General features: G+C 48.8%; 1 protein-coding gene across 1 annotated transcript; it reads left to right on the top strand.

The window, feature by feature from the left end:
* The first annotated feature begins 822 nt into the window (after nt 1–822).
* On the top strand, nt 823–23,916 carry LOC140717463 (forkhead box protein A2-like). The gene is made up of 2 exons (XM_073031044.1): nt 823–1,046; nt 22,512–23,916. Exons 1-2 carry the CDS (start codon nt 978–980, stop codon nt 23,718–23,720), a joined length of 1,278 nt encoding a protein of 425 aa, XP_072887145.1. The 5' UTR covers nt 823–977; the 3' UTR covers nt 23,721–23,916.
* The last annotated feature ends 616 nt before the right edge of the window (nt 23,917–24,532 follow it).

The raw sequence follows: 24,532 nt of genomic DNA, 5'->3' as shown, positions 1-24,532 counted from the left end.
TTTCTGTGTTGTTTTTTACGTAGTTCAGTCTAGTTTTAGCACTGTGTCATGTAACACCATGGTCCTGGAAAAACGTTGTCTCATTTTTACAATGCACTGTACCAGCAATTATGGTCGAAATGATCCAATAAAAGTGACTTGACTTGATTTCTGTCTCTACAGAGCGGGATTAGGTTTTCTTTGTCCTCCCATGGTTCCTCCACCCTTCAGGGGTCCAATGAAGAACTGCATTGATGATAGAGTTGGTCTCTCTTCTCTTCACGCGCCCGATCCATCTCCAACGATTCTTCACGGTGATTGTGTCCTCTTGGTGACCCGATGACATTGCTCCCACCTCGCTGCCCCTCCCACAGCGCGGTGCCCCTCCGCCATCCCTCTCACAGCTCGGTGCTCCCTCGCTTCCCCTCCTGCAGCACAGTGCCCCCTCCTCGACGCCTCTGCCGCACGCATGTCGCCATTTCTTCACCACGCTTCCCCTCAGCACCCGTCCCAGCTCGGTGCTCCCCAGAAACGATGGCTTGGGGCGCGAGACCAGGATCTCCGGGAGAAAATGTCCAGGAGGGATCGCGAGGCGGAAGAAACCTCCCTGTTTTGAAACGATTAATGAAGCTTGTCGGGGGACTGGCAGGGCCGGCTACAAATAAGCCCAGCCTCCAAACAAATAAAGTTAATTCACTTTTTGCTGGCATTTGCAGCACACAGCAAACATTGATCTAAAACCCGGTAACTGCATTTAAATGAGTCAGTTGTTTTGGCCCAGGTGTACAATAGGGAGATAGGAGGGGGGTGGAGAGGACAGGCTAAAGAGGTGGGAAATAATTATTTAAATTTTAGCTAGAGGCTCAAGGAGAGAAGGACTGAGGCACACACAGAGCGAGAGGGGCAGTGTTACAGGAGCACTGGCCACTCTCTGCTCAGTTTGTACAGCTTCAGTGCCTGGGACTCAGAGTGGGAGAGCAGGAGGAGACCCCTTCACAATGCTAAATGGGATTAAACTGGACGGCGTGGATTTCTCCGACTGGGATTGCTACTACACTGGGAATGAGGTAGGTTCAACTCAATCTTTTTTGATAGTCTCTTGATGAGAAAGCGTTTTAGATCTCTCAAAGGCTTTCGGAGTGTTAGATTTTCGGAGTCAGGTTTTGGAGGTGTAGGGAGCGGTCTGCTGTTGAGATTTGTCCCTTGATAGAGTTGGGAAGGGGTTTGAGTGCGGGGGAAGGGGGCGATCACTACTAGCAAGCAGCGGAGTGTGAGGTTTTTCCAAAGGATTGGAAAGTTTGGCCAAGTCAGGAGTTGTGTGTTGTGACCACGTCGCTGTTGGTTTTCCACTGGCCTGGTCGCATTACTACAGCCCCTCTGTACAGACAGGGTTCTGGAGAGAAAAAAATTGTGCAGCACCTCCAAAGTGGCTGCAGTCTCTCAGAGCCCCTACCCAGCTCGCCAGCGGTGGGAATGGACCCCGAGCCACTTCGGGAGGGAACTAAGTAAAAAGAGGTTGCTTTACGGAGAGTCCTGAAGGAGAGAGGAAGAGAGGTAGGTAGAGAGAGGGGGGAGAGAAGAGGAGGTGGAGACAGATGGAGCAATATATATATAGATTCAGAGAGAGTGAAAGAGGTAGATATGAGACAGGAGAGGGAGAGAGCAACATATATATATACAGAGACAGAGAGAGGAAATGGAGAGACAGAGATACAGAGTGTGAGAGAGATAGAGAGAATGAGAAAGAGAGAGAGAAAGGGAGAGGGGAGAAGGAGAGAGAGATAGGGGAGAGAGGTAGAAAGAGAATGAGAGAAAATAAGAGAGAGGGAAAGAGGTAGAGAATGAGAAAGAGAGAGAGATAGAGGGGGAGAGAGGATGAGAAAGAGGGAGAGGTAGAAAGAGGATGAGAAAGAGAGGGAGGGGGAGAGATAGAAAGGGAGAAAGAGAGAGAGAAAAAGGGAGCTAGAGAGAGAGAGAGAGAGAGAAAGGTATGGAGAGGTTTGGGGAAGGAATTCCTGTGCTCTGGGCCTGGGCAATGGCAGATAAATGGGAATAGTGGAACACGGAAATGGCGGAATAGGAAGAGGGCAGTGGGGCTGGTGGAGATCACAGAGGGAGGGATTTGAACACAAGGTGGTGCCAGGCACTATAGAAAAGCAACTCTTTTGTTCCTTCTCTCTGCTTCCCTCACTGTTTGCTTCCGTCCCATTAGGGTCAGAGCTGGAGTTACCCCCCACACCTACCTTCAGAACCAATCTCAAGAACCGGCAAACGTACTCACAAAGGAAGGGTGGGGGGGGGGGGGGAGGGCAATTCACTGCGGCCAGTGGAACCATTCGCACGTCCTAGGGATCTAGAGGAAACTGGGGGGGGGGGGGGGGGGCAGGCCCTACGCAGTCAGCAGGCGAGGTCACTATTGACTCGGGACTCTGGGGCTGCCAAGCTGAGGTGATAACAACGCCACCGCGTTGCCCAGTCAAGGGCTGTAGAACACAGTCCCTGAAGGTCGTCCACGTTGGCACGGCTTGGAAATCACTCCCAGTGAAAGACTTTAGAGAGATTTTCACAGCCTGCCGGAAATCCCAGAGGACTGAGAAAGTAAAGTCAGCCACCTCGAGACTGCTCGAAATCTCGTTCTCCGTAATGGTAACAATAATCCTGTCAGAAAACTCTCTGTTAAGCATCCCAGCGTTGACACACCTATTTTACACCCTCCTTCTCAATATGTTGGTTGCCCGTCTTGTCTGACGATGACAGGAGATCTGTGTGGGAGAGTTTTTAAAGTGGAAAAGCCATTGTACTGGGGCTGTTCTGCTGTCTGGACCTCAGAAGTCCAGCTCCAGTGGTAGTCCTCACAAATGGGGCCTTCCCTGGTTGCAGTGGATGACCGTGACGCCTTCTGTGCCTTGTCACTGCCCGTCGCTCTCCACAGCGCTTGGTAAAACAGCCTTCCTGGCCGTTGGATCTCATCTGCCTAGTCCACCAGAACTGACTTCACACGCTGGGACAGGCACACCCCTACCTCACCCGTCCCTGGACACCCCAAACACCCCGATTCTCAATATACGTAGTAACCTTTTTTTTTTGTCAACCCTCACATCTTCTTGCGGCTGTTCTGTTTCTACCAATCGCAGCCCAATATTCCTTGGTTGTGAAACATCGATCCCGATGAAGGGTCTCGGCCCGAAACATCGACTGTTTATTCCCCTCCATAGATGCTGCCTGACCCGCTGAGTTCCTCCAGCATTTTGTATGTGTGTGTGTGTTACTCTACATTTGCAACATCTGCAGAATCGTTTGTGCTTATGAAACATCGATCAGTCGAGGCTAGGCTTTTTCTCTTTAGAGGGGAAAGGAGGATGAGAGGTGACTTGATGGAAGCGTACAAGGTGATAAAGAGGCACAGACAGAGTGGGGTAATGTCACAGCTCTATAAAACTCTGGTTAGACCACGCTTGGTGGATTGTGTCCAGTTCCGGTCCCCTCATTAGAGGAAGGACGTAAAGCTTCAGAGAGGGTGCAGAGGAGATTCACCAGGACGCTGCCTGGATTAGAGAGTGTGTCTTATGAGGAAAGGTTGAGCGAGCGAGGGCTTTTCTCTTTGGAGCGAAGGAGGATGAAAGGTGCACAAGATGGTAAGTGGCATAGATAGAGTGGATACCCAGAATTTTTTTTCTCCTGGGCAGAAATGGCTAATACAGTGGGGGGGGGGGGGGGCATAATTTTAAAGTTATTGGAGGAAAGGGTGGGGGGGTTGTCAGAGGTAGGTTTTTCTTTATGTAGAGAATATACAGAGGATATAGACAGGCTGCAGAGTTGGGCAGAAAAATGGCAGATGGAGTTCAATCCGGACAAGTGTGAGGTGATGCACTTTGGAAGGACAAACCAGAAGGCTGAATACAGGATTAATGGTCAGTTACTTAAGAACAAAGGGACCTTGGGGTTCAAATGCATTCATCCCTCAAAGTCACTGCGCAGGTTGATAGGGTAGTTAAGAAGGCCTATGGGATGCTAGGCTTCATTAACAGGAGGATTGAGTTCAAGAGTAGAGAGGTCATGCTGCAACTCTACAAATCTCTGGTGAGACCGCACGAGTATTGTGTTCAATTCTGGTCACCTCATTACAGGAAGGATGTGGAAGCTATGGAGAGGGTGCAGAGGAGATTTACCAGGATGTTGCCTGGTTTGGAGAACAAGTCATATGAAGTAAGGTTAGCAGAGCTGGGACTTTTCTCTTTGGAGCGTAGAAGGATGAGAAGGGACTTGATAGAGGTCTACAAGATTATGAGAGGCATAGATAGGGTAGATAGTCAGTATCTGTTTCCCAGGGCACCAATAGCAAACACCGGAGGGCATATGTACAAAATTAAGGGAGGGAAGTTTAGGGGAGACATCAGGGGTAAGTTTTTTTACACAGAGGGTTATGAGTGCCTGGAATGATTTGCCAGGGATGGTGGTGGAGGCTAAAACATTAGGGGTATTTAAGAGCCTTTTGGACAGGCACATGGATGAAAGAAAAATGGAGGGTTACGAGGTAGTGTGGGTTTAGTACTTTTTAAGGAGTATATGGGTCGGCACAACATGGAGGGCTGAAGGGCCTGTACTGTGCTGTAGTGTTCTATGGTTCTATAGTGAGTGGAGAGAGATTGGAACGTGTTGCCGGGGCGGTGGTGGAGGCAGATACATTAGGGAAATTCAAGTGGCTCTTAGGTAGGCAGATGGATGACAGAAAAATGGAGGGCTAAGCAGGAGAGCTTGATCTTGGGGCAGGTTAAGAGGCTGTGGGCCAACGGGCCGGTACTGAGCTGTAATTCGATACTCCATGATCTCATGGCTACCTGAGTGCTCTCAGTGGGCGGGTCGGCTGTAGATTCACGATGCGTCATGGGAGGAGGACGCAGCCGGCAGTTCCCTGTGGCCCCCCTGCTCAGCTCCCAGTGGCACCTTCCTTACCAGCCTTTCACCCGGTACAGGTTTTTAATCGTGTTATCTCTGACCCTGCTTATTCTGACCTCTCCAAGTGGCACTGTGAGCAGCCTTAGGCACCTTATCTTAAGGATGTGGGGAACATCCACCAGGGAATGAAAGGGTTAATATATGAGGGGCGTTTGATGGCTCCAGGCCTGTACTCACTGGAGTTTAGAAGAATGGGGGGGGGGGGGGGGAGGATCTCATTTAAATTCATCTGAAAGACCAGCACCACCCAGGCTGTGCTCTCTTCTCTCAGCTGCCCTCAGGAAGGAGGTACAGGAGCCTCAGGACCCACACCACCAGGCTCAAAGACAGTTATTACCCCTCGACCATCAGGGTCTTGAACCAGAGGGGATAACTTCACTCGCCCTGACACTGCACTGTACCCACAGCCTGTGGACTCACTTTCAAGGACACTTCATCTCATGTTCTCGATATTTATTGTTTTTTTTCCTGTTTCTTTGTATTTTCTGTGAATGCCTGTAAGAAAATGAATCTCAGGGTTGTACATGTATGTAGTTTGATAACAGATGTACTTTCAACTTTGAACTCTGAGTGGCCATGGAGAGGTTGTGTGCTATAGTGGGGGAAGTCTAGGACCAGAGGGCACAGCCTTAGGATAGAGGGATGTCCCCTTAGAACAGAGATGAGGGGCATTTTCTTTAGCCAGAGGGTGGTGAATCTGTGGAATTCATTGCCACAGACGGCTGTGGAGGCCAAGTCACTGGGTGCATTTAAAGTGGAGGTTGATAGGTTCTTGATTAGTCAGGGCATCAAAGGTGACGGGGAGGAACAGTAGAATGGGGTTGAGAGGGATAATCAGTCAGCCATTTTGCAGTGGCAGAGCAGATGCGTTGGGCCAGTTGTCCTAATTCTGCTCCTGTGTCTTATAGTTTAATCAGAATTATGGACTCTTTATATCCTATTCAGTGCTGCTGGTGTTTGGGGCAGCAATGAAGGTCCTCCATCTCTGGCGATGTTCAGGATTTCCTTAGTCGTGTGTGTAGCTCGGGCTTGCACGTCCTGAGTGGAGACTCAGGAATACCGTTGCACTCAGCTGTAGAAAGAATTTTCACTGCTGCTTCCGTAACAGTTTTGTTTGACCAGTCAGGGTTGTCGGCCCTGAGCTGAATCCTCAAACCTGGAGGACCGGTGGACCACTCTTAGTCTGACCTCTACCCTTTGACCTGTTTGGCATGGGTGACCCTTCCAGGAGCAACAGAGTCCTGACTCCAGCCAGCATAGTGAGGCACAGTGGTCCTCTTGGAGGTCTGTTCAGCGCCATGCCAGAGTAACCTGTCCTTTCTGTTCAGCAGTCTCCAGTGTTCACAGAGGGCTCTGTGTTCCTTCATGGTTCCTCCACTGGCTGATTACAAGTGGTGGTACTGGGATTTGTATCAGTGTATCACTGTCACCTTTGTCTGAAATGCGTCGTTTGCATCAATGACCAATACAGCTCCATCATGCGCGCCAGCCTCCCCACCATCGAGGGCATCTTCGAAAGGCGATGCCTCAAAAAAATACTCAGCATCTATCATTAAGGATCCATCACGCAGGACATGCCCTCTTCTCATTGCTCCTATCAAGAAGGAGATACAGGAGCTTGAAGGCACACACTCAGCATTTTAGGAACAGCTTCTTCCCCTCCGCCATCAGATTTCCGAATGGACATTGAACTCGTGACATTGAACAAGTACCTCACTACTTTTTCCTCTCTTTTTGCACTACTTATTTATTTTTTCATAAATATGTGTACAGTATTTCTTATCGTAATTTATAGTTTATAAAAGTTATGTATTGCAATGGACTTCTGCCGCCAAACTATATGTTTCATGACGTACCTATGCCAGTGATACTAAAGCTGAAAGGAGTAAGGAGTCGATGTTTCAGACTGAGACCCTTCATTAGGACTGGAAAGGGGGCACGAGCCAGAATTAGAAGTACTCTTCTGACCTGCTAAGTTCCTCTAGCATTTTGTGTGAGACAAGCTAATCGCAGAACCAGGTTTTCAGCTTTGAATTGAATTGACTTTCTTACTTACATCCTTCACGTACACGAGCAGTAAAAATCTTTGTTACGTCTCCGTCGAAATGTGCAATGTGCAATTTATAGTAATTTGTAAAAAAAAATAGTATGTACGACAGGGCAATCAATATAACTTTTGAGGAACACTGGGATCTGCTTTGATGTGCAGAATAAGTGGGCCTTGTTGAAATCCTGCTTTATTTTCAAATTCAGCTACAGGGTATAAGTTTGGCAGATGAGACCATTATGCCCCCAGTGGCTACTTTGTTAGGTAGAGCAGTGAAACCCAGCATGGTCTTCTGCTGCTGTAGACCATCCACTTCTAGGTTTGACGTGTTGGCTATCCAGTGATGCTCAAATAAAGCGTGGTTATTTGAGTTACTTGTCAGCTTGAACCAGTCTGGCCATTCTCCTTTGATCTCTCTCATTAACTGGATTTTTTTGTTTGTTTGTTTTTTTTTGCACCATTCCGTGTATGCTCCGTTATGCATGAAAATTCCAGGAGGTCAGCAGATTCTGAGATACTCAGACCACCCCATCTGGCACCAACAAACGTTCCACGGTCAAAGTCACTCAGATCACATTCATTCCCCGTTCTGATGTTTGGTCCGAACAACAACTGAAACTCCTGACCATGTCTGCATGTTTTTGCACACTGAGTTGCTGCCACACGATTGGCTGATTTGATATTTGCATTACCAATCGGGTGTACCTAATAAAGTGGCCACTGAGTATATCTACCACAGTTCAACCTTCTCACATAGTCAACTGGCTTCTGGCCAGTGATTCTTTTGTTTTGCACGTGATGCTCTTGTTGCCATTTTTTGCGATTTTTTTTTTGCAAGGGGTGGAGGTTTGATGACACAAAGCTGAGTGGCAGTGTGAAATATGAGGAGGATGTTAGGAGAATGCAGGGTGACTTGGACAGGGTGGGTGAGTGGGCAGATGCAGTTTAATGTGGATAAATGTGGGGTTATCCACTTTGCTGGCAAGAACAGGGAGGCAGATTACTATCTGAATGGCGTCAAGTTAGGAAAAGGGGAAGTTCAATGAGATCTAGGTGTCCTTGTTCATCAGTCACTGAAAGTAAGCATGCAGGTACAGCAGGCAGTGAAGAAAGCTAATGGTACGTTGACCTTCATAACAAGGGGAGTTCAGTATAGGAGCAAAGAGGTCCTTCTGCAGTTGTACAGGGCCCTGGTGAGACCACACCTGGAGTATTGTGTTCAGTTTTGGTCTCCAAATTTGAGGAAGGACATTCTTGCTATTGAGGGAATGCAGTGTAGGTTCACGAGGTTAATTCCCGGGATGGCGGGACTGTCATATGTTGAAAGATTGGAGTGACTGGGCTTGTATACACTGGAATTTAGAAGGATGAGAGGGGATCTGATTGAAACATATAAGATTATTAAGGGAGTGGACACGTTAGAGGCAGGAAACATGTTCCTGATGTTGGGGGAGTCCAGAACCAGAGGCCACAGTTTAAGAATAAGGAGTAGGCCATTTAGAACGGAGTTAATGAAAAACTTTCACCCAGGGAGTTGTGGATCTATGGAATGCTCTGCCTCAGAAGGCAGTGGATGCCAATTCTCAGGATGCTTACAAGAAAGAGTTAGATAGAGCTCTTAAAGATAGCGAAGTCAAGGGATATGGGGAGTAGGCAGGAACGGGGTACTGATTGTGGATGATCAGCCATGATCACATTGAATGGCGGTGCTAGCTCAAAGGGCCGAGTGGCCTACTCCTGCACCTCTTGTCTATTGTTTTCTTTGTTTGATGTCTGTGGAGAAGACGAATCTCAGGGTTGTCTATTGCATACATACTTTGATAATAAATATACTTTGAACTTTGACCAATGTCCCTCAGGCCAGCTTTCATTCTCTGTGCTGCCCCCCAGTAGCACTCGCTACGTCAATAATTCTCCAAGTCCACGGCTCCCAGAAAGCGGCTGCACAGGTTGGCAAGAAAGTGAAGGAGATGTATGACATGTTTGCCTTTATTACTCTACTGTTCTGTACACTTCTCATCAAAGTATGTACCGAGTATACAACCCTGAGATCCGTCCTCTCAGAGGCAGCAACAAAACATCGAGGCGAATGGTCCTGCCTTCGAATCGGGCCGGCTCATTGCACACTTTCCACCCGTGCTGGTTCGAGCATCAAGCTAGCAACTCGGCCTCGTTAAAAAGTAGACGATCGTGCTAAAGAAACGGCAAGTTTGCCGCCCGGTGCGCAGAAAGGAACAACAAGATCGTGATCTCTTTGGGCGGGGCTTGCTTTCGGTGGGGGTGCTGACGCTTTTGTTGCTGCTTGAGTGTGTGGGGGGGGTGGGGGAGCATTGAGGTTCTAACGTTTTTTTTCCCTATCATTCATACTTTGGGCCGTTTTCTGTTTCGTGGATGTCTATGTGAAGAGTAAGAATTTCAGGTCGTACGCATTCTCTGATATTAAGCTGAACCATTGAACAAGGACCACCAAACACCCAAATGTGCGGAAAAGAAGAACAAATCGGGCGAACAAATAACGTTAACCCCAGAGTCCCCGAAAGCCAGTCCGCAGCCAGGGAGCCGCCGATGCGAGCGGGGCCACAGCCCTGGAATCAGTTCAGCGCTGCGCCGGCCATTGCGGGTCACAGCTGCAGAGATGGGCCTCGATCAGGTCGCGCAAACAGGAAAGGGTTAGGAGGAAAACAAGAACGTGAACGGCAGTCGAGGTGAAAGTTCAAGCTTTATGGGGCATTTTACCAAGTTCAGAGGGCAAGCGCCATCACAAGAGGCTGGACAAACTTGGGTTGTTTTCTCTTGAGCACCAGGGGCTGAGGGGAGATCTGATCGAGGTTTACAAGATTATGAGAGGCATAAATAGACAGGGAGCGTCTGTTTCCCCCAGGGTTGAAATGTCTAATACCAGAGGGCATGCTTTGAAGGTGAGAGGGGGTAGGTTCAAAGGGGGATGTGAGGGGTAAGTTTTTCACTCAGAACGTGCTGCCTGGTGTGGCGGTGGAGGCAAACACATTAGAGGCTTTTAAGAGACGTTTGGATAGGCACATGGATGTGAGGAAGATGGAGGGATATGGATATGGAGTAGGGAAGAGTATTTGGGGGTTTCTGATTTACTTCGTAGCTGGTTTGACACAGCATTGTTGGCCAAAATTCTGGCGCTGTAGTCTTCATGTTCTATTGCGTTCAGTTCAGGTTGCCCAATTGGAGGAGGAATATGGAAGCTTTTTGCAGAAGCCGTATGGTATGTCGGCGTTCATTGGTTGGATGATAGCGTTCAAGAGCTGTGAGGTAATGTTGCTGCCCTATGAAACTCTAGTCAGGCCAAACTTGGAGTATTGTGTTCAGACCTGGTTGCCTCATTATCAAATCAAGTTGCTTTTGGCGTTATTTCAACCAGAACTGCTGGTACAGTACACAGTAAAAATGAAACAAAGTTCCTCCAGGACCCTGGAAGGATCTGGAAGCTTTATGGAGGCTGCCGAGGAGATTTACCAGGATGCAGTCTGGACTAGAGAGCACTCCTGATGAGAAACGGTTGAGCAGGCTGGGGCTTTTCTCCCTGGAGTGAAGGAGAAGGAGATGATAGATGTGCATAAGATGATGAGCCAGGGACATTCTCCCAGGGTGGAATGGCCAGAATTTTAAGGTGATTGGAGGAAAGTATGGGGTGGGGGGGGATGTCAGAGGTAAGTTATTTACACAGAGAGTGGTAGGTGCGTGGAACCTGCTGCTTGGTTGGGTGATAGCGGCAGGTACATCAGGGGCATTTAAGAAACTCTTAGATAAGCACATCGATGATAGAAAAATGGAGGGAAGTGGTAGATTGATCTTAGAATAGGTTAAATGGTCAGCACAGCATCGTAGATCGAAGGGCCTGTACTGTGCTGTGTTTCATGTTCGAAGAGCTTCACCGGGATGCTACCTGGATTAAATTGCTCCTCTCCACGCCTTGCGGTGCACTGGGTGGAAAACCTCGCCATTTCTTGAACATTTTTCTCTGTTTGTTCTTGAAGCTGAGCTGCTAGCTAGTGCAGAAGGTGTGCAAGGAGCCAGTCAGAATCGAAGCCAGGACCGTTCGCCCGAAAGCCCGGTTCTGATGCCACTGCACCACCGGCCAGCTAGCCTGAATTAGAGGGCATGTGTTATGAGGAGAGGTCGGACAAACTTGAGTTGTTTTCTTTGGAGCGGCAGAAACCGAAGGAAGGTCTGATAGAAGACTGTGAGAGGCTTAGATAGATAGCCAGTATCTTTTTTTCCCTCCAAGGTCGAAATGTCTAATATTGGGGGGGGGGGGGGGCATGCATTTAAAGTGAGAGGGAGAAGTTTAAAGGAGATGTGTGGGGCAAGTTTTGTTTATGCGCAAACAGTCCATCACGGGTAAAGCCCTCCCAAGTATTGAGCAAATCTACATGAAACACTGTTGCAGGAAAGCAGCATCCGTCATCAGAGACCCCCACCGTCTAGGATATCTCACTGCCGCCATCTGGAAGAAGGTACAGAAGCCTCAACACTAGGTTCAGGAACGGTGAATATCAGGCTCCTGAAGCAGAGGGGATGACTTCACTCGCCCCATCATTGAAATGCCCCCACAACCAATGGACTCACTTTCAAGGACTCCTCATCTCAATGTTCTCGATATTTATTGCTTATTTATTTATTATTATCATTGTTATTTTTGCATTTGCACAGTCTTCTGCAGCCTGGCTGAATGCCCAGTTGGGTGGTCTTTCATTGATTCTATTACAGTTATTACTCTCTAAATTTATTGAGTATGCCTATGAGAAAATGAATCTCAGGATTGTATATGGTGAGATACTCTTAGCTTTGAGTAGTGGGTGCCTGGAATGTGCTGCTAGGGGTGGTGCTGTAGGCAGATATGACATGATAAGGTTCCTACATAGGTATCCTCCAAGAGGACCACAGCCTTGTGGTTGGGTTTGGAAGCTCAATGACGCACAGAGCCACGTTGGAGTCAGGGCTTTGTGCTTCGGCTCTTGGCCGGGTCACCCAAGGCAAACAGGGTCAAAGGGTAGAGGCCAAACTAAGGGTGGTCCACTATCAGGTTCAGGGGTTCAGCTCAGGGCTAAAAACCCTGACTGGTCAAACAAAATTGTTACGGAAACTGAGTGTGATGGTATCTGAGTCTCCACCCGGGACTTGTACGACTGACGGTGGTGAAAACCGAGAGGAAGCTACTGACACGATGAAGGAAGCCCTGAGCACCACCAGAGATGGAGGATCTTCATTACCACCAGCGGGGTAACAATCTGTAAGTAAGTTACATAGGCACAGGAATATACAGAGAATGGAGGGATATGGAGATAGGCAGCATGGAACAGGCCCTTTGAGTCCTGCCACCCAGCAAATCCCCAATTTAACCCTAGCCTAATCAAGGAACAATTTACAATGACCAATTACCAAGTAGCGTGTCAGTGGACTGTGGGAGGAAACCAGAACACCCGGAGGAAGCCCACGAGGTCACCAGGAGAACGTACAAACTCATCACAGGCAGCGGTGGGAATCGAACCCGGGTCACCTGCACTGTAAACCGTCACGCTAACCACTACGCTACCGCACGCGCCCTGTCCTATAACATCGAACGTGCTGTGCCTTCAGGCTCCTGTACCTCCTCCCTGATGGTAGCAAGGAGAGGAGGGCGTGTCCTGGATGGTGAGGGTCCTCCACGATGGACACTGCCTCCCTGAGGCGCTGCCTTTTGACTTATGTTCATGATCTTGAGTTTCTTTTAAATATTTTAAACGTGAACTTTATTTGTCACATGTACATCAAAACGTTCAGTGAAATGAGTGGTTTCGACGTACCTGTGACAAATACAGTTAATAATCTCTTTACTATTATCGCTCCACTGCCTGGAAAGAGTTTGTACGTTCTCCTGTAATGCCGTGGGTTTGCTCCGGGTACTCCGGTTTCCTCCCTCAGTCCAAAGACATACTGGTTGGTAGGTTAATTGGTTGATGTAAATTGTCCTGTGATTAGGCCAGGGTTAAATTGTAGGCGCCAGGACTTGAAGGCCTGTTCCACACTGTAGCTCAATAAATTTAAAAAAATCTTTATTTCCTGCCTCTGATCTGGGGTAAAGATTCCTGCAGACTGCCTTATCTATATAATTTTATATACCGCAGTCACGTCCCCTCCTAGCCTTCCCTGCTCCTCCAGGGAGAACAAACCCAGTCTTGCTTTGACACCGAAACGCTCCAACCCGGGCGATGTTGTGCCCAAGATCATGCTTGTGAGTTTGCAAAATGCATCAGGGTATGAGTCAGTGATTTCAGGAGATTAACTGGCAGGGATGGTGGGGGTGGGGGGTGGTGCTGGGAAAATAGACCCTATTTGCATTCAATTCAGCAAAGCGATCTTATCAGAGCTCCAGCCAGTTATCACTGGGTAGTAACCTTGGGCTTTCCATCCCCTCCCCCCCCCCCCCCCCACCTTCCAGCACCCTTCCTCAACTCCGAATGTCCCAGAGAACTCCGCAAGCACAGGACACGGAACAGTACAGCACAAGAACAGGCCCTTCGGCCAACACTGACGTGCTAAGCTAATTAAATTACTAATTAATGTCAAAAGTCTTTGACAATGGCTGATTCTTTTTCTTATCGCAGCCCATTCTCCCTGTAACCCTTAACTCCCTTGCCAATCAAGAACTTATCGAGTTCTGTCTTGAATACACCCAATGATTTGGCCCACGCGGCTTTCTGTGGCAATGAATTCCACAAATCCACCACCCCCTGCCTGAAGAAATTCCTCCTCGTCTCTCTGTTCTGAAGGGACGTCTCTTTATTCTGAGGCTGCGCCCTCAGTTCCTAGACTCCTCTCTATGTTCATCCAGGCCTCTTCAATATCACAAAGATGAGAAAATTTGCAGGTGTCAGAAACGTGGGCACACACACAAAACGCTGGAGGAACGAGTACAGAGTCAATGTTTCAAGACCCTTCATCAGGAGTGGGGGGGAAATGAGAAGTGGGGGGAGGGCAGGAAGAACTATATTGTGGTAGGTGATAGGCGAAACCGGGGGAGGGGGAGGGGTGAAGTAAAGAGCTGGGAAGTTGATTGGTGAAAGAAATACAGGGCTGGAGGAGGGGGAGTCCGATAGGAGAGGACAGAAGACTGTGGAAGAAAGAGAGCGGTATGGGACGGGTAAGGAGAGAGGGAAACGGGAATGGTGAAGGGGGAGGGCAGTTACTGAAAGTGTGACAAATTGACGTTCATCCCACCTGGTTGGAAGCTACCCAGACAGAACACAAGGTGTTACTCCTCTAACCTAAGTGTGGCTTCATTGTGGCAGTAGAGGAGGCAGGAGTGACATGTTGGAATGGGAACGGGAAGTAGAATTAAAATGGCCACCAGGAGATCCTGCTTTTTCTGGCGGAAGGAGCATAGGCAGGTGAGAAGAGGTAAAAGGACAGAGTGGGGAATAGAGGAAGGAATATTGGATATATTCCAGACAAAATATAAGGTGTTGCTCCTCCACCCTGAGGGTGGCCTCAGCTCGGCACAGGAGGAGGCCAAATGGACTGATGTGTCGGAACAGGAATGGGAATGGGAATTAAAATGTTTGGCCACTGGGAAGTGCCAGTTCTTTTGCGGGTGGGGCAGTCCCTCCAATTTGCAACACGATTCACCAATGTAGAGGAGGCTGCATTGGGAGCACTGGACACAACAGACGACCCCAGCAGGTTTACAGGTGAAGTGTTGCCTCACCCAGAAGGACTGGGTGGGGCATTAGGGTTAGCGAGCAAAAGGTAAATTGTTTTTTAAACGACGTGAAAGGAGAGAGAGGCGGAGAGCTTTCACAGTCATAATCAAAGTAAAGTTTTAAGTATGGCTATGTTACCATACGCTACCTTGAGATTCATTTTCATATAGAAAAATAGCAAAATACTACAAAATTTATTAAAAATTATACATAAATTAATGAATGCTGATACATAACCTATGTGCGAAAGAACACAACCTGTGCAGATGCTAAATCACGCGAGGAGTCCTTGAAAGTGTTTCTGTAGGTCGTCGAAACAGTTTAGAGCTGTGGTGGGTGAAGTAATCCACGCTGGTTCGGAAGCCTGATGGTTGTAGGGTAATGGCTGTTCCTGAGCCTGCTGGTGTGGGACCTAAGGCTCCTGCACTTCTGCCTGATGATCATAGCGAGAAGAGAGCATGGCCTGGATGGTGATGGATGCTGCTTTCTTGTGACAGCCCTCCTTGTAAACGTGCTCAATGTGTGAGGGTTCTGCCTGAGATGGACTGGGCTGTATCCACCAATTTCTGTAGACTTTCCTGTTCCTGGGCGTTCGTGTTTCCATACCGAAGTGATGCAACCAGTTAGGATATTCTCCCGCTGTGCATTTACAGAAGTTAGTCAAAAGTTTTTGGAGGGATGGAGATATGTCTCTACCAAAGGAGGCGTGAGGTGTTCCTTCCCTCTGCTAGCCTGCAGGTCACCCTTGGGCAAGGTGTAACGCAAGTGCTGGTTATGCGACCACTGATGTCAGGCAGACAATCTCTGAAGAGTATTGATAATGGCTGGGGGGTCAACCGTCTTGTAAAGGCATTGCCCAGAAGAAGTCATTGGCAAACCTCTTCTGTAGAAATGGAAAGACCATGATTGCCTATGTCATATAATGAACGAACAAGCACACATTTAGGAAAGTAAAGGTGCTGTCAGGCCTTCTTTGTGATGACACTTATGTGTTGGTTCTGGGACAAATCCTCTGGAGCAGTGGGAGTCTTTGAGGGTCATCATTGTCACCAAAGAGACGTAGAAAGGGTCAGTGGATACCTGAGTGAACTAATACTGTCTCTCAAAGTCCTTCAAACACTTTGGAAAGATAACCTCTGCCAAAGGATAAGGAGCTTTTTCGCTTGCCACAAACTTCTACAGATGCACTGTTGAAACTATCTTGACCAGTGTATCATGATCAGATTAAAACTGTCTTGAATGGTTGTATCATGATCTGATTGAAACTGTCTTGAATGGTTGTACCTTGATCTGATTGAAACTGTCTTGAATGGTTGTACCATGCTCTAGTTGAAACTATCTTGATCAGATGTATCATGGTCTGGTACATCAATTTGAATGCCCAGGAATGTAAGAGTGCACGGGTACAGTTACAAGGATGCTGCCGGGATCCGAGGGATTGAGTTATGCAGGGAGGCTGAACAGAGACTTTATGCAATGGCATGTATGAGATTGAGAGGTCTGCTTACGACGAAGGGCATAGTGTGAATGTGCATGCATTTTTCCCAGGGTTGGGGAGTCAAAGAGCTGATTGTGGACTTCAGAAAGGGTAAGATGAGGGAACACACACCAGTCCTCATAGAGGGATCAGAAGTGGAGAGAGTGAGCAATTTCAAGTTCCTGAGTTTCAATACTGGTATCTCTCGGGATCTATCCTGGGGCCAACATATCGAGGCGGCTACAATGAAGGCACAACAGCTGTATTTCATTAGGAGTTTGAGGAAATTTGGTTCGTCACCAAACACACTTGCAAGTTTCTACAGTTGTACCTTGGAGAGCATTTTAACTGGGTGAATCACCATCTGGTATTGGTGGGTGGGGGGGGGGGATTGAAATCAGCTGCAGAGAATTGCAAACTCAGTCAGCTCCATCATGGACAATAGCCTCCGCAGTATCCAGGACATCTTCAAGGATCGATGCCTCAAAAAGGCAGCATCCATCATTAAGGACCCCCACCACCCAGGACATGCCCTCTTCTCATTGCTACCATCAGGGAGGAGGTACAGGAGCCTGAAGGCACACACTCAACGACTCAGGAACAGCTTCTTCCCCTCTGCCATCCAATTTTTGAATGGATGTTGAACCCATGAACACTACTTCACTACTTTTTAATTTCTGTTCTTATTTAATTTAACAATATACATATACTTACTGTAATTCATTTTTTTCTATATTATCATTGTACTGTTGCTGCAAAGATAACAAATTTCACAACATGCCAGTGATATTAAACCTGATTCCGATTCAGATTCAAAGGAGCGCAGTCTCAACTCTGCTGTGCACTTATCCCTGCCCGACCTGATGGCCCTACCTGTCAGAGTCTTTTTAAAGTTTAATACCTAGAGTTGAAGAGTTCAAAGAGAACAATGGAAGGGGCGGGAGGACGCTTGCTGGGTGGCCTCCGACATGTCTCGGAGGAAGGCACTTCCCTGTTTACACAGAAACAGTGACACGAAGAGCCCAAGGAGCTCTGAAGTCAATTTACAGAGGACGAGCCGAGAAGGAGAGGAGCCGGTCGGTCGGACTGCGCGCTTTGGACGGGGCACCAGGGAAACAGGATTCCATCCAGACCCAATCCAGGAATGATCCGTGCGCTTAATGGAGGAAATTCAGTATCAACTGGCGCACAGCAAGATCTCAGAAATGACAATGGGATATTGGAAACGTAGCACAGGGATCAGCCCACTGGCGCATTATATCATCCCAAACTAACTGAGCTAGTGAAGGCCAATTGCACTAATCCCTTCTGCCTGCACATAAGGCTCATAAGACATAGGAGCAGGATTAGGCCATTCAGCCCCTCGTGTCTGCTCTCGCTCCATCATGGCTGACTTTTTATCCCTCGTCCCTCCCTTATTACCTCATTCTCCTGCCTTCTTCCGTATCTACATTTGACACCCAGACTAATCAAGAACCTATCAACCTCCGCCTTAAATACACCCAATGACTTGGCCACCACAGTCGGTGTGGCAATAAATTCTACATATTCACCATTCTCTGGCTAAAGAAATTCCTCCCCATTCTCTGGTCTTTGTATCCTGAGGCTGTGCCCTCTGGTCCCTGACTCTCCCCATTAAACGTCCACTCAATCTAGGTCTTTCAATATTTGATAGGTTTCAGTGAGATCCCTCCTCATTCTTCTAAACTCCACAACCACAGGCCCAGAGCCATCAATCGCTCCTCATACATTAACCCTTTTGTTCCCAGGGCCATTCTCGTAAACCTCCTCTGGACCCTCTCCATTCCTGGTGTATTCCTGCGTCTGCATAAGAATCTCTTTAATACCTCTATTGCATCTGCTTCCCCCAACCATCTGGCAGTGCGTAGCAGGTACCTGCTGCTCTCTGTGTAAAAATCTTGCCCCACACGTCTCCTTTGAACCTGCCCCCTCTCCCCTTGAATACATGCCCTCTAGTATCAGACATTTTGACCCTGGGGAAAAGATACTGGCTGTCGACTTAATCCATATCTCTCCACTTTTATCGACTTCCGTCACGTCCCCCCTCCACCTCCGCCACTCCAGGGAAAACAACCAAAGTTTATCGTACCTCTCCTCATAGCTCATACTCTCTAATCCAGGCAGCATCGTGGTGAACCTCCACATCCTTCCTGCATTGGGGAGGCCAGAACTGAATAAAATATCCCAGACACGTCCTAACCAGGGTTTTATAAGGCTGCAACATAACCTTCTGACTCTTGAACTCAATACATTAACTAAAGAAAAGCCAAGCACACCATAAGCCTTCTTTACCATCGCATCAGCTATCTTTACCCCACCACCCATGCTCTCTTCTCAGTGCTGTCATCAGGAAGGTAGAAAATCCTCGGGACTCGCACCACCAGGTTCAGGAACAGTTACTACCCCTCAACCATCAGGCTCTTGAACCAAACTTCACTTGCCCCATCATTGAAACGTTCCCACAAACAATGTATTCACTTTCAAGGGCTCTTCATCTCACGTTCTCGATATTTATTGCTTATTTATGATTACTGTTTCTTCTTGTTGCATTTGTCTTCTGCAATCTGAATGGCCTTAATCAGGCAGCCGTTCATTGATTCTGTTATAATTAACACTGTGAGCCTGAGCTGTGGAGTCCTTGAAAGTGAGTCCATTGATTGTAGAATCAATTCAGTGTTGAGGTGAGTGATGATTATAAGGTAGTAACTGACCCCCTCATATTAGACAGATCTGCTCTAGGGGAAAAAACTCTGACTTTCCACTCAGCCTATGCCTCTTATCATCTTGTACAGCTCTATCAAGTCTCCAAAGAGAAAAGCCAAGGTCGGCGGGTTAATTGGTCACATGGGAGTAGGTGGTTGGGGACTGAACTGATTGTGGACTTCAGGAAGGGTAAGACGAAGGAACGTGCACCAGCCCTCACAGAGGGATCTGGAAATGGTGAGCAGTTTCAAGTTCCTGGGTGTCAGCATCTCTGAGGATCTATCCTGGGCCCAACATATTGATGCAGTTACAAAGAAGGCAGAACAACAGCTGCATTTCATTAGGAGTCTGAGGAAACTTGGCTTGTCACCAAAGACACTTGCAAATTTCTACAGATGTGCCATGGAGAGCATTCTGACTGCGTGCATCACCGTCTGGTGCGGGGAGGGGTGGTTACTGCACAGGGTTGAAGTAAGCTGCAGAGTTGTAAACTCAGTCAGCTCCATCTTGTGCACCAGACATCCAGGACATCTTTGAGGAGAGGTGCCTCAAAAAAGGCAACAACAAATTTCATGACACGTGCAGGTGATATTAAACCTGATTCTGCTCTGGGTGGGCTCGTTGGCCTGGACAAGCTATTACTGTGCTGTAGCTCAAAATAAATAAGTCAATGACCACACTCACACTAGCCCATTTTAAACTCCATCTGCAATTTCTCTCAAAAGCTTCTATAGTTGTACCGTGGAGAGTCTTCTGTCATCACTGCATCACTGTCTGGTACGGAGGGGCTACTGCACAGGACCGAAAGAAGCTGCAGAAGGTTGTAAATCTAGTCAGATCCATCTTGGGCACTAGCCTACAAAGTACCCAGGGCATCTTTAGGGAGCGGTGTCTCAGAAAGGCAGCGTCCATTATTAAGGACCTCCAGCACCCAGGGCATGCCCTTTTCTCACTGTTACCCTCAGGTAGGAGGTACAGAAGCCTGAAAGCACACACTCAGCGATTCAGGAACAGCTTCTTCCCCTCTGCCATCAGGGAGGAGGTACAGGAGCCTGAAGGCACACACTCAACGATTCAGGAACAGCTTCTTCCCCTCTGCCATCAGGGAGGAGGTACAGGAGCCTGAAGACACACACTCAACGATTCAGGAACAGCTTCTTCCCCTCTGCCATCCCTTTCCTAAATGGACAGTGAATCTTTGGACACTGCCTCACTTTTTTTTTAAATATACGGTATATCTGTTTTTGCATGTTTTTTCCCCCCAAACAATTCAATATACATAATTGATTTACTTGTTGATTTATTATTTTTATTTTATTTATTATTATTTTTGCTGCTATATTACGTAATGCATTGAACTGCTGCTACTAAGTTCACAAATTTCACGTCACATGCCGGTGCTAATAAACCTGATTTGGATTTACCTGTACAGTTTTCTCTTTCTGTGCGCTGGTTGTTTGTCAGTCGTTGTTTATGTAGAGTTCTTCCACAAATTATCTTGCACTTTCTATTTTCTGGTAAATGCCTGCAAGAAAATGAATTTCAAGGGAGTTTACAGAGGCCACTCTTTTGGGTACACCTCACTGTCCATGAGGCATAAGAGCAAACTTGGGCCATTTGGACCATGGCTGACTTATTATCCCTCTCAACCCCATTCTCCTGCCTTCGCCCCGTAACCTATAGGACCGTAACTCCTAGCATTGGAACTGTAATCGGTTTGTTATCTGCACAGTGAAAAGGTTTTGCTTTCCCGCCATCCAGACAGATCAAAGCCCAGTGAAGTTATTGCCAAGCGACGTGTATGTTACACTTGCCGGCTTGAGATGCGGGGAGAGAGAGCGAGGGGAGTGGGGGTGTGGGGCTGGTGAGAATTTACAAAGAGTTACGGCAGCACGTTGAGTGAAATGCCTCTCTTCCATCTGGCCTACTCCAGCTGCTCAATTTGGTTCGGAATCCTGCTGCTAGCTTTTATTGTTTGCATGATTTGTGTTTTTTTTTTCTTTTTCTCTGTGCATTGGGTGTTGGTGCTATTTTAAAAATCTGGGTTCTTTTGGGTCCCTTGCTTTGTGGCTGCCTGTAAGGAGACAAATCTTGTATGTAGTTTATGCGTACTTTGATAGTAAATGTACTTTGAATCCTTGCATCGTTGGAATTCCTCACTGGGTGTCCTGTTGCATTCCAGTCTCCTCTCCTGGGCCAGATTTCGACCGGCTGGAGGTGTGGTGCAAAGCCACGGCCGTCCGTCCCCCCCCCAACCCTTCCTCCTACCAGCACACTTCAAACCCCCCCGCCCCCCCTCACAAATATCTCACTTCATGCCTCCCTCCCTGTATTGAGGTGAGGGCATCAGCAAATTAGGTAAAACTGCCTGGGATAAGAAGGTCTGCAGCCCCAGAACGTTCTCAGGGTCACCCAGCCGCCCGAGAACTTTCTTCCAATTCCCTTTCTGACCTACGACTCCCAACCACCACAACCATCCCCACTGATTCCCATCGCTCCAGCACCATCAGTTGCCAGGGTCCGAGTTCTATGATTCCATCCAAAGCCCTTCCACCTCTCCTTCCCTCCCTCTTTCTATCCCCTCTCTCATGCTCTCCCTTCTCCTTTCTTTTTTCTCCACCCTCTCTCCCTCATTCCCACCCTCCTCCTCCTCTCTCTTTCTCTCCAGCTCATTGTCTCTCTTCCATGCCTCTCTCTCCCCTCTCTCTGCCCCTTTTCCCTCTCTCCACTGCACTCACTCTCTTTTCCCCTTCTCTCCCTCTCCCCTCTCTCTTGCCCCACTCCCCCTCCCTCTCTTTCCCCTCTCTCCCTCTCCCACCCTTCACCCCTTCCCCTCTCTCTTCCATCCCCTTTTTCTCCCCCCACTCTCTCTCTCTGCCCTCTCCTCTCTCAGTCACTCTGCCCCTCTCCCTCTCTCCTTCACTTATCCCTCTCTGCTACCTTCTCTCCCTCTCTTTCTTCATCCCTTCCCCTCTATCTTCCATCCTCTTTTTCGCCCCTCACTCTCTCTGCCCCCTTTCTCCTCTCTCCCTGCTCCTCCGTCCCATTCTTCTCTCCATCTCCTCTTTTCCCTCTCCCTGCCCCTTCACGTCCCTCTCCCTCTCCCCTCTCTCTTCCCCACTCTTTCTCCCTCTATCCCCTTTCTCTCCCCCTCCTCTCTCAGTCAGTTTATTTTTCCTCTCTCTGCCCCGTCCCCTTCTTCTCTCCCTCTCCCCCCCTCTCTTCTCCTCTCCTTCACTCCTGACTCACTGTCCCCCTCTTCTTTCCCACCCCCTCCGTTACAGTGCTGTAAATAAATAAATAAACAAACAAATAGAATGATGGACCAGCACAGACTTATTGGGCTGAAAAGTCTGCCTGATGGGTGCTCGGGCTTCCTCCCATGTCCCAAAGACGTACTGGTTAGGGTGAGTGAGCCGTGGGTGCTCTACGTTGGCACCGTAAGTGTGGCTGCCCCTCAGCACGTCCTCGGGCCACGTCTGGCCGCTGACGCAAACAGCACATTTCACCGTGCGTTTCGTTGTACGCGTGACAAACAAGGCCAATCTTCAATCCTGTCCTTTCGCCACTGGGTGTAAATTTCGGCTCCTAACCATTGCTTTCTGCTCTGTGCCAGGTTTACCAGCCGATGAACAACATGAACCTGGGGATCAACCTGAGCCCTTATGAGGAGGAGGCGAGGCACCCTGGCACCATCAACGTGTCCTACATCAACCCCGGGGTGATGAGCCACCACCACCTGCTGCCGGGTATGGGGGCTGGCGCTGGAGCCGTGACCAGTGCGGCCTCTGAGGTCACCGGGCTGGAGAGCTCGATGGGTTCTCCGATGGATCAGGTCGGAGCCCAACCCAGCGCCATGAGCCAGATTGCTTCCTACTGCAGTGTCAACCCCGTCATCGGCCCAGCGCTCAGGCGGGGCAGTCTGGAGTTTGCGGGGGACAGCAAGAGCTTCAGGCGGAACTACACGCACGCCAAGCCTCCGTATTCCTACATCTCCCTCATCACCATGGCCATCCAGCAATCCTCGCAGAAGATGCTGACCCTCAACGAGATCTACCAGTGGATCATGGACTTCTTCCCTTACTACCGGCAGAACCAGCAGCGTTGGCAGAACTCCATCCGCCACTCCCTGTCCTTCAACGACTGCTTCATCAAGATGCCCCGGTCGCCAGAGAAGCCGGGGAAAGGCTCCTACTGGGCCCTCCACCCGGACTCGGGCAACATGTTCGAGAACGGCTGCTACCTCAGGAGGCAGAAGCGATTCAAGTGCGAGCGGCGGAGCGAGGCGGCGACCGCCCGGCGGAAGGACGGCGTGACCCCCGCGCCGGAGGGCTCGGGGCCGAGGGACGCGTCGCCGGCGGCGGGCGGGGACACAGACTCTTCCGTCGGGTCGCCCGGCTCGGAACAGGGGAGGAACCAGGGGAGGCCCCTCTACCAGCAGTTGGGCAAGGCATCTCCAGAGGCCAGCCCTGGCATCCCGAGTCAGGAGAGCCCCCTGGACACCAAGTCGGCTTCCTTGGTGCCCTCCCAGCCATCATTCCTCTCCCAGCTCTCCTCTGAGGTCTACCTCAAGCCTGACCCTCAGTTCCCCCTGAACCACCCTTTCTCAATCACCAACCTCATGTCAGCAGAGCAGCAGGCCAGCAGGGTGGACGTGAAGCCCTACGAGCAGATGATAGAGTTCTCCGGCTACGGACCCTCGATGACCACCGATGTCTCCGTGAACTCCATGTTCTCCAAAACTGGACTGGACCTCATGCCGGTAGCTAGCGAGCCACCTGCCTACCAGTCTCTGTGCTCCCGACCGGTTCTGAGCTCGATATAGACTGTGCACCAAAGAAAAATAGACTCTTATCCGCATGTATGTATGTGCTTTGTAGATAACTGCAATCTTGTCAAAGAACTGATGAAAATTAATATTAATCCTTTGTATAAATCAAAATCAAAAGGACTTTAAGGACTTTACGAGAGTAAAAGGACTTTCAATGCATACAAATCCTTTTTTTATTGCAAACGTTTACAAAACAGGGACAGGCCATTCGGCCTTCATCTGTTCTGCTGTTCAAAGGTTCCGCAACCACCAAGATTTATTGCCAACACTAGCCAACACCCCCCACCTGAAGCGTAACCACATCTCCTAACACTAAACATAACACCATAAGACATAGGATCAGAATTCGGCCATCCAGCCTATCTCTCTCTGTAGTGTCCACATCCTTCCTGTAGAGAGGTGACCAGAATTGAACACACTACTCCCAGTGGGGTCTAACTCAGGTCATACATAGCTGTAACATCACCTCACAGCTCTTGAACTCAGTCCCATGGTTGATGAAAGCCAACACCCCATATGCCATCTGTTAACAACACTGTTAACCTGTGCAGCAGCTTTCAGTGTCCTATGGACATGAACCCCAATACCTTGCAGATCCCCCACGCTGCCAAAAGTCTAACCATTAATATCATATTCTGTCTTCGAATTTGACCTACCGAAATGAAGCACTTCACACTTATCTGATTCGAACTGAATCTGCCACTTCTCAGACCTGGGCTGGACCGGAACCAATGTCCTAGGGGGAGCGTTTGCTACTGCTGTTCAGGAGGCTTTAAACTAATGTGGCGGGGGGGGGGGATGGGAAC

The sequence above is a fragment of the Hemitrygon akajei genome, chromosome 28 (genome assembly GCF_048418815.1).
Source record: "Hemitrygon akajei chromosome 28, sHemAka1.3, whole genome shotgun sequence".
Classification (NCBI taxonomy): Eukaryota; Metazoa; Chordata; class Chondrichthyes; order Myliobatiformes; family Dasyatidae; genus Hemitrygon; species Hemitrygon akajei.
This window is presented reverse-complemented; position numbering and strand designations above follow the sequence as displayed.

Bases quoted from the DNA above. Each gene is read 5' to 3' on its own strand.
- LOC140717463 (XM_073031044.1), top strand. From the start codon at position 978: ATGCTAAATGGGATTAAACTGGACGGCGTGGATTTCTCCGACTGGGAT. The intron at 1,047-22,511 runs GTAGGTTCAACT...GCTCTGTGCCAG, and splicing joins GCTACTACACTGGGAATGAG to GTTTACCAGCCGATGAACAA.